Here is a 10,640-nt window from a genome sequence, read left to right on the forward strand (position 1 = left end):
TTCTCCCCCCCCCCCCCCCCCCCCCCCCCCTAAAACCAACCTCTGACCACCAATCCCAATGCCTTCCAACATAAGGAGAATCAGGGGAACAGGATTGAGCGACTGATGTGTCTGGGGTGGGGGCACTGGTCACACAGGAGGGACTGGGTCGTGGGGTATAGCCGGAGTGGGGGGGGGGGGGGGAGAGTTGAGGGGAGCTGTGTAGAGGGTTTTACTCACGTGGTGATGTTGGTCTCCATGAAGATCAGGATGAAGAGCAGCAAGGCTGGAATCGCTGAACCGAAGATCATCCATATTGGGAAGTCCTGATCCTTCCCCATTGGGTGGATGAACCAGCCTCGCTTCTCCGGGGAGGTGACGGAAAATTCCAGTGGCACGTCCAGTTTCTGCAGAGAGAGAGAGACAGGTCAGTGTCAGCAGAGTAGACCAGCCACACCTCCCTCCTGCTGTCCGATCACCACAAATTGCCTTCCCATCCTGCCCAACCGCAATGCCATCCCTTTGCGATGGCCCTTTCTTCCCTTCCCTCCACTTTATCCTTCCTTCATATCTTTCTTTTACTCACTCATGGGATGAAGGTGGCTCTGGCTAGGTCAGCATTTATTGCCCATCCCTAATTGCCCCAGAGGGCAGCTCAGAGCCAACCACATTGCTGTGGGTCTGGAGTCACATGTAGACCAGACCAGGTAAGGATAGAAAGGCAGGAGACTGGAAGAACACAACAAGCCAGGCAGCATCAGGAGGTGGAAAGGTCAACATTTCAGGTATAACCCTCTTCAGGGATGGGGGTGGGTGTGGAGGGAGCTGCAGATAAAGGGAGTGGTGAAGTGGGGATAGGTGAAGACAGGCAGAGGGTACAACCTGGTTGGTCAATGGGAAGAATGAATCCTGTTGGTGGAAGGAAAGGAAAGGGATGTTATTTGAAACTAAAGAACTCAGTGTTGAGTCCTCCGGGCAGTTTCTTTCCCTAAAGGGCATCAGCAAACCATTTCTGACAATGGATTAATCATTTGACTCTTAATTCCAGATTTACATTGAATTTAAATTCCACCATCTGCTGTAGCAGGATTCGAACCTGGGTCCCAGAACGTTACCTGGGTCTCAGTATGAGCAGTCTAGCAATAATACCATTAGGCCATCACCCCCACTCATGGAAATCAATCGAGCGGATTTGGAATTGGGTATTGAGCTGAGATCCATCAGGGGACAGCACGAGAGAATTCCATACATCTCCTATCCTTCTCCATCCTTGGATTTTCGTAATGTCCCCTTGGCATGGCCTTGCGAATGATTTTATGTCGTCCTCAGTTTTGCTTTTGGGGAAGATGGTGGTGTCAAGGCAGTGCCACTAGACTGGTCATCCAGAGGCCGATGCTAACGCTGTGGGGTCAGGGGGTTCAAGACCCACCACGTCACCCGGTGAAATTTAAATGTAATGGATACAATATGGAACTGAAAGTGAATGGAAAGCTAATGATTGCTGTAAAACCCATCTGGTTCACTAATGCCCTTGAGGGAGGGAAATCTGCCATCTTTACCCAGTCTGGCCTACATGTGACTCCAGACGCACAGTGAAGTGGTTGACTCTTAAATGCCCTCTGGACTGGACCATTGAGCCGCTCAGTTCAAGGGCAATTAGGGATTTAACTTTCTTGATCTGCCTTGAGAGGTAGAAGATTCCAAAGCTTTGCAAATGTGTCTCTCCCTTCCTGAGTACTCCAATGCACAGATACTTCTGACACTTAGAACATAGAACGTTACAGCACAGTACAGGCCCTTCGGCCCTCAATGTTGTGCCGACCTGTGAAATTAATCTGATGCCCATCTAACCTACACCGCTCCATTATTATCCATATGTATGTTCAATGCCCATTTAAATGCCCTTAACGTCAGTGAGTCTACTCCTGTTGCAGGCAGGCCTTTCCACGCCCCTACTACTCTCTGAGTGAAGAATCTATCCCTGATATCTGTCCAAAATCTATCATGCCTCAATTTAAAGTTATGTTCCCTCGTGTTAGCCATCACCATCCGAGGAAAAAGACTCTCACTGCCCACCCTATCTAACCCTCTGATTATCTTATATGTCTAGATTAAGTCGCCTCTCAACCTTCTTCTCTCCAACGAAAACAGCCTCAGTTCCCTCAGCCTTTCCTTGTAAGACCTTCCCTCCATACCAGGCAACATCCTAGTAAATCTCCTCTGAACCCTTTCCAAAGCTTCCACATCCTTCCTATAAATTGGTGACCAGAACTGTACACAATACTCCAGGTGCGGCCGCACCAGTGTCTTGTACAGCTGAAGCATGACCTCGTGGCTCTGAAACTTAATCCCCTTACCAATAAACACCAACACATCATATGTCTTCTTAACAACCCTATCAACCTGGATGGCAACTTTCAGGGATTTATGCACCTGGACACCACGATCTCTCTGTTCATCTACACCGCCAAGAAGTTTACCATTAGCCCAGTACTCTGCATTCCTGTTACTTCTTCCAAAGTGAACTGCCTCACATTTTTCCACATTAAACTCCATTTGCCACATCTCAGCCCAGCTCTGCATCTTATCTACGTCCCTCTGTAACCCACAACATCCTTCAGCACTATCCACAACTCTGCCTACCTTAATGTCACCCGCAAATTTACTAACCCATCCTTTTACGCACACATTCAGATCATTTATAAAAATGACAAACAGCAGTGGACCCAAAGCAGATCCTTGCGGTACACCACTGGTATCTGAGCTCCAGGATGAACATTTCCCATCAGCCAATTTCTAATCCAAACCATTAAATCACCTTCAATCCTGAAACTTAGTATTTTATGCAATAGCTCACTGTGGGGAACCTTACCAAATGCCTTACTGAAGTCCATATACACCACATCAACCACTTTACCATCATCCACCTGTTTTGCCACCTTCTCGAAGAAGGTTTGTGAGGCACGACCGACCCTTCACAAAACCGTGCTGACTATCCCTAATCAAATTATTCCTTTCCAGATGATTATAAATCCTATCTCTTATAACCTTTCCAACACCTTATCCACAACAGAAGTAAGGTTCACTAATCTATAATTACCAGGGTTGTCCCGACTTCCCTTCTTGAACAAGGGAACAACATTTGCTATCCTCCAGTTTCCTCACACTACTCCTGTCGACAATGACAACATAAAGATCAAAGCCAAAGGCTCGGCAATCTCCTCCCTGGCTTCCCAGAGAATCCGAGGATAAATCCCATCTGGCCCAGGGATCCTATCTATTTTCAGATCTTCCAAAATTGCTAAAACCTCCTCTTTGTCAACCACATTCCCATCTAATCTTGTAGCCTGTATCTCTGTATTCTCACTAACATTACCCTTTTCCAATGTAAACACAGACAAAAAAGTATTCATTAAGCGCTTCCCCTATGTCCTCAGATTCCACACACATCTTCCCGCTACTGTGTTTGATTGGCCCGAATCTTACTCTAGTCATTCTTTTATTCCTAAAATACCTATAGAAGGCCTTAGGGTTTTCCTTGATCCTATCCGCCAATGACTTTTCATGTCCCTTCCTGGCTTTTCTTAGACTTCTCTTTAGATCTTTTCTGGCTAACCCATAACTCTCAAGCCCCCTATCTGAGCCTTCACGCCTCATCCTCACATTAAACCTTCTTCTTTCTCTTGACAAGAGCTTCAACTTAATTAGTAAACCATGGCTCCCTCTCTTGACAACTACCTCCCTGCCTGATAGGTGTATATGTATTAAAGACCTGCAGTAGCTGTTCCTTGAATGAGCTCCACATTTCAAGAGTGCCCATCACCTGCACTTTCCTTTCCCTGTCCTATGCATCCTAAATCTTGCCTAATCGCATTATAATTGCCTTTCCCCCCGCTATGCCTCTTCCCCTGCCGTATATACCCATTGCTATTGTAAACATAACCAAATTGTGGTCACTATCGCCAAAGTGCTCACCTACCTCCAAATCTAACACCTGGCCGAGTTCATTACCCAATACCAAATCTAATGTGGCCTCGCCCCTTGTTGACCTGTCTATGTACTGTGTCAGAAAACCCTCCTGCGCACATTGAACAAAAACTGACCCATCTAAAGTACTTGAACTATAGTATTCCCAGTCAATGTTGGGGAAGTTAAAGTCCCCCATAACAACTACCCTGTCACTCTCGCTCCTATTGAGAATCACCTTTGCTATCCTTTCCCCCACATCCTTGGAACAATTCAGAAGCCTATAGAAAACTCCCAACAGAGGGGCCTCTCCTTTTCTGTATCTAACCTCAGCCCCAACTACCTTAGTGGATGAGTCCTTAAACATTATCTCAGTTGCTGTAATATTACCCTTGATTAACAATGCCACCCCCCCACCTTTTACCATCTTTTCTGTTCTTACTGAAACATTTAAATCTCGGAATCTGCAACAACCATTCCTGTCCCCCCTCTAGCCATGTCTCTGAAATGGCCGCAACATCGAAGTCCCAGGTACCAACCCATGCTGCAAGTTCACCCACCTTATTCCGGATGCTCCTGGCGTTGAAGTACACACATTTCAAACCAACACCCTGATTGCCGGTGCCCTCTTGAGACCTTGTAAGCCTATCCCTGACCTCACTGCCCTCAATCTCCCGTACACTGGAACTACAATTCAGGTTCCCATCCCTTACTGCATTAGTTTAAACTCAACCGAAGAGCATTAGCAATACCCCACCCGGGGATATTGGTACCCCTCTGGTTCAGGTGAAGACCATCCTGTTTGTAGGGGTCTCACCTTCCCCAGAGAGAGCTCCAATTATCCGAGAATCCAAACCCCTCCCTCCTGCACCATCCCTGTAGCTGCATGTTCAGCTCCTCTCTCCCCTTGTTCCTCGCTTCACGAGCACATGGTACGGGCAACAAACCAGAGATAACAACTCTGTTTTTTTTAGCTCGAAGCTTCCATCCTAGCTCCCTGAATTTCTGCCTTAAATCCCATCTCTCTTCCTATCTATGTCGTTGGTGCCTATGTGGACCACGACTTGGGGCTGCTCCCCCTCCCCCTCAAGGATGCTGAAAACACGATCCGAGACATCACGAACCCTGGCATCTGAGAGGTAACACACCAACCGTGAGTCTCCCATTTCCATTTCATTCACCATGAACCAGACAGTGAATTGCAACCTCGATGAAAAGGCTGGACTAATCCAATTCTAATTCTCAAGTGTCTTACTTCTCATTGATTCTTTACTTGCATAGCTTGGGTGGAAGGAATCGAACAGGATGGTGATGGGCTGAAGGGCCTCCTATAGATCTCTATGACTGTGTCACTAAATGCTGCCCTTCCATTCCCATTCCACCCCAACCCACATAGACAAAGGCACAGGGTAAGTCACACACAGGTGGACAAACACACACACACAGACCCACAGAGTAACACAAACACAGACCCACACACACGCACAGTAAGATACACTCATACACACTCAAACACACAGTAAGACACACACAAGTGCACAGACAAACACACACAGTAACACACAAATATACGGTAAAACACATTTACACACAGGCATGCCCACACATGGTAAGACACAGACACACATAGTAAGAACATTGTGCGTGCACACAGGTAGTGAGACACACACAAACACACACACAATAAGATGCACACACACACGCGCGCACACATGCATGCACACACAAATATACATAAATACGTGGTAAGACAGCCAATTCATCTTACAGACATGGTAACACACCCACAAATACATGACACAAATGTACACAGAGTAAAACTCACAGACTAACACGGAGTAGGACACAGACGCATGGTGCGATTAATAGCCACACATTTACCTCAGTGTATGTGTCTGTGATAGAGATATCTACAAGGACCATCACCAGGATCGCAATGGGAACCCCAAAGTCTCCGATGATGCGCCGGGCCTGGGAGAGGGTGAAGGAAATCACATTAGATCCTGTGGTCATGGTAGAGAACTTCATTCCTTCATTACACGGGAGTTGACAATGTGGAGGTAGAACTGATACCTTCTTCAGTCCCCCTGTCAGCATCAGACTGCTCCCTCGGAGACCCCTGGCTCCACCCTCTCCATGTGGGAAGCTGGTGGTCTGGTGGCCTTGTCCTCTGACTGTAATGCTGGGCTAATGAACTGAGGGGCACAGGTCCAAATCCCATACTAGCAGTGGGGGATTTAAATTCAAGGAGCTGAAATCTCGTGATCAGGAAATAGTACCGCACCGTTATCACTAATTGTTGTAATGATGCCGGGAGGAAATTGGCTTCACCCTGTCAGGCCTCCATGTAACTCCAGGTCCATACAATATGGTTGATCTTAACTGGCTCTTTGGGATTAGCTCACAAAATGCCCCATTCCAGGGCAACTAATTGTGGCCATGTCAATGATACCCAATGAAGGTCACCAATTTGAGAACATTGTTACTCTCCTGGTCTGGAAACACCTCACTCCTCATGTTCAAATCTCTTCCCATGCGAAGGTGCTTGATTTGTATTATTATTCGGAATGTCACGTGACTTTGCACCTCACTGCCTGAGAAGACACTGAGACATTTTGAAGGTGGAGGTAGATGGAGTCTTGTCAGACGAGGGAGGGGGTGGGGTGGGGTCAAAGGGTTGTCCGGGGTAGACAGGACTGTAGAAGGTGGAGTTCAAACAGGTCAGCTGTGCTCACATTGTATGAAATGTTTTATGAAACTCTCCTCCATCTCTCTCTCTCTGTGTCCTTTACAAGGCTCCTTAAAACTGATCTCCTTGTCCAAACCTTTCACCACCTGACTCCCAATAGCTCTTTCTGTTGCTGGTGACTTGTGTGGTGACAGGGGTCAGTGTGTGAAGGGCTAGGACACAAACTCTGTTCCTGCGCAGTATTAAAGGGCAACTCTATTGGCTGTGGGGGTGATACAAACAGTATCCCGACAGAGTGTTCCAGACAAGTTACTGAGAGACATTGACGGGTTCAGGCAGTGGGTGAAAGATTGGCAAATGAAGTACAACGTGGGAAAAAAGGAAGTTGTTCATTTTGGAAGGAAGAACAAAAAAACAGAGTATTATTTAACTGGAGGGAAACTGCAGAAAACTGCAACACAAAGGGAGGGGACTTGTACCCGAAACACAAAAAGCTAGGGACAGCAGGGAATCAGGAAGGGTTCATGGAATGTTGGCCCTTATTTCAAGAGGGTTGGAGTATAAGAGTAGGGAAGTCTTACTACAAACTGTACAAGGTGCTGGGGAGACCACATCGGGAGCACTGGGAGCAGTTTACATGCCCTTACTTAAGGAAAGACATCATTTCATTGAGGTAGATCAGAGATGGCTCATTGGGATGATCCCTGTTAAGGAGGGATGGTCTTATGAGTAAGGGCCAAATATGTTGAGACTAGAGGGCTTGGTCTCAGAATAAGGGGCATCAAATTGAGACTGAATGAGGAGCAATATTTTCTCTCAGGGGATTGGGAGTCTTTGGAACTCCTTGCTACAGAGAGTTGTGGGGGCAGAGTCCTTGTGTATGTTGAAGGATGAGACAGATTCATGATCAGTCGGGGCATCAAGGGTTACTGGGAAAGGACAGGAAAGTGGGCGTAAGGGATATCGGATCAGCCTGATCCTATTGAAGGGGGGAGCAGACTCGAGGGGCCGAATGGTCTACTCCTCCTGCTCCTATTTCTTATGATCTTTCTTTATCGGTTTGGAGTCACACGGAGGCCAGATGAGTGAGGATCGCAGATTCTCTTCTCTAAAGGACATTAGTGAAATCTTTTTCTCCAGACTTTAGAAGGTTAAGGGTGACCTGATTGAAGTCTTCAAGATATTATCAGGAAAGGACAAGGTAGGTAAAGAGAAAATACTTCCATTTTTTGGAGAATTTACCCCAATCTTCAAGGTCGGCATTCGACATACTCACGTTCCCTCCTAGAAACCGGCTGTTCCGGAATTTTCTCATGAAATACGCAATGAAGAATGTGCCAACCATCATGACGAGGGAGAGCAGGGCGGTGTTGGGTTGCATCTGCTGGTCGGTTTGTAGTAATGGGTGAGTGAGATTGGCATTTCTCAGAGAGAAGGGTGGATATGTCTTCAGGAGAGGATTCTCCTCAAAGACCTGGAGATGGGAAGGAAAAGGACAGCGTTATACAACACATGGAGATGGTGGAATCACTGATTCTTACAGAAGGAGACCATTTGGCCCTTTGTGTCTATATTGACTCTGCTTTGAAGGCAATACGTACTTAGTTCCACTCCCTTCCTCCTTTCCTCTAAGGCCTGTAGGCCTATTCCTTTTCAAGTATACACCCAATTCCAAAGGGTTTCTGTAATGCTGACCTCTCTCTTCCTGGGCTGCTGTTTATTACAGGACTGCTGTTGAGGATATCAGAGTGAATCTAAAAATACATGTCACAAAAGGTATGCAAAACCTTGGTTAGACCTCCTGTGAAGCACTGTGAGCAGATCAGGGCACCACACCTCAGGAAGGATAAACTGTTCTTGGAGGGAGAATAACTAAGGTTTACAAGAATGGTACTTGGACTTCAGGGGTTAAGTTATGAGGAGAGATTAGACAAATTAGGTCTTTTACTCCAGACTTTAGAAGGTTAACGGTGATTTGATTGAAGTCTTCCAGACATTATCAGGAAAGGACAAGGTAGATAAAAAGAAAATACTTCCATTTTTGGAGTTTCTAGAACGAGGGGCCTAGTTTGAGAATTACAGCCAGACTGTTCAGGAGAGACGATGTCGAGGTCCTGGTGTGGGACTTGGGTGGACCAGGTCAGCACTCACACAACACCAGGTTATAGACCACTAGGTTTATTACAAGCCTTTGGAGCATTGCTGCACCGTCAGGTGAGATGGAAGGTGAAGTCAAGCGAAGACTTTACCTGATGAAGGGGCAGCACTCCGAAAGCTTGTGATTTCAAATAAACCTGTTAGACTATAACCTGGTGGGTGTTGTGTGACTTCTGACTTTGGTCAGGAGAGATGTTAGGAAGCATTTCTGTACACAACGGGTGGTAGATGTTTGGAAATGTCTTCCACAAGTGGCAGTGGACACTGGATCAGTTGTTGATTTGAAATCTCAGATAGATAGACTTATTGTTAAGCAACGGAATTAAAGATATGGGCCAATACGGAGTTACGTCATGGATCAGCCCTGATCTCAATGAATGGTGGAACAGGCTCAAGGGGCTGAATGGCCTACTCCTGTTCCTATGTTACAAGGAGAGCCACAAATCGCATGGCAGGCTGTTCGGTCCTTTGTTCTTGTGCTGGTTCCTCGAGATAGTCCCGCCCACTGAAACAGCTTTCTAACAGGTACAGTGACGTCACCATGGTGATGGTACTGCACTAGGAACCAAAGAGTTAGAACATAGAACATAGAAAGGTACAACACAGAACAGGCCCTTTGGCCCACGATGTTGTGCCGAGCTTTAATCCTAATGTAAAATATAATCACTTAACCTACGCACCCCTCAACTCACTGCTATCCATGTCCACGTCCAGCAGTAGAGCTTAAATGTTCCCAATGACTCTGCTTCCACCACCACCGCTGGCAACGCATTCCATGCATTCACAACTCTCTGCGTAAAGAACCTATCTCTGACGTCTCCTTTATACCTTCCTCCTAATATCTTCAAACTATGACTCCTTGTACCAGTCAATCCTGCCCTGGGGAAAAGTCTCTGGCTATTGACTCTATCTATTCCTCTCATTATCTTTACACCTCGATCAGGTCTCCTCTCCTCCTCCTTCTCTCCAGAGAGAAAAGTCTAAACTTATTCAACTTTTCTTCATAAGGCAAGCCCTCCAGTCCAGGCAGCATCCTGGTAAACCTTCTTTGCACCCTCTCCAAAACCTCTGTATCTTTCCTATAGTAGGGCGACCAGAACTGGACACAATATTCCAAGTGTGGTCTCACCAGGGACTTATAGAGCTGCAGCAAACCTTCATGGCTCTTAAACTCGAGCAAATAATCTGAGCTAATAATCCAAGAGGCAGCGGTCTGAATCCTGACAGCAAAGTGGAAGATGTTGAATTCTTTTAATTAGGGAAAGAAAAGCCAGTCTCACTAATAGCAATCATAAAACTACTGGATTGGCGTAAAAGCCCACTGGGTCTCTAATGTCCTTCAGGGAAGGAAGTCCATTGTCCTTACCTGGTCTGGCCTTACATGTGACTCCAGACCCACAGCCAAAGGGATTGACTCAGAAATGGCCTAACAAGCCTCTCAAACAAAAAAACACAAAGAATTGCTGGAAATCAGAGACATCAGAAATTGCTGGAAAAACTCAGCTGGTCTGGCAGCATCTGTGAAGAGAAAACAAAGTTAACATTTTGGGTCCAGTGACCCTACTTCAGAAGTTCAAAGCCTCTCAGTTATATTTTTGAAGACGTCTCACCATCGCCTTTTTCAGGACAATGAGGCCTTTCTCAGCCAATGAAGCGATCCTGGCCAGTCACGCTCACATCCCATGGATGATTTTTCAAAAAAAAAATTTCCTTATTTACTCTTCATATTGTTGTGGTTCTGTTAGTCGAGCAGGGAATTTGTGTTGCAGACGTTTCGTCCCCTGTCTAGGTGACGTCCTCAGTGCTTGGGAGCCTCCTGTGAAGCGCTTCTGTGGTGTTTCCTCCGGCA

General features: G+C 46.4%; 1 protein-coding gene across 1 annotated transcript in view; it reads right to left on the bottom strand.

Annotated features, from left to right (window-relative positions):
- Positions 1–215: 215 nt before the first annotated feature.
- Positions 216–10,640, bottom strand: part of LOC122551953 (anion exchange protein 3-like) — a 257,659-nt gene continuing 247,234 nt past the window's right edge. The window contains exons 16-18 of the mRNA XM_043694524.1: positions 7,911–8,108; positions 5,827–5,916; positions 216–386 (exon numbers count right to left, since the gene is read on the bottom strand). Coding sequence (XP_043550459.1) covers positions 216–386; positions 5,827–5,916; positions 7,911–8,108 — 459 coding nt within the window. The remainder of the gene's footprint in view (positions 387–5,826; positions 5,917–7,910; positions 8,109–10,640) is intronic.

The sequence above is a fragment of the Chiloscyllium plagiosum genome, chromosome 7 (genome assembly GCF_004010195.1).
Source record: "Chiloscyllium plagiosum isolate BGI_BamShark_2017 chromosome 7, ASM401019v2, whole genome shotgun sequence".
In the NCBI taxonomy this organism is placed as follows: Eukaryota; Metazoa; Chordata; class Chondrichthyes; order Orectolobiformes; family Hemiscylliidae; genus Chiloscyllium; species Chiloscyllium plagiosum.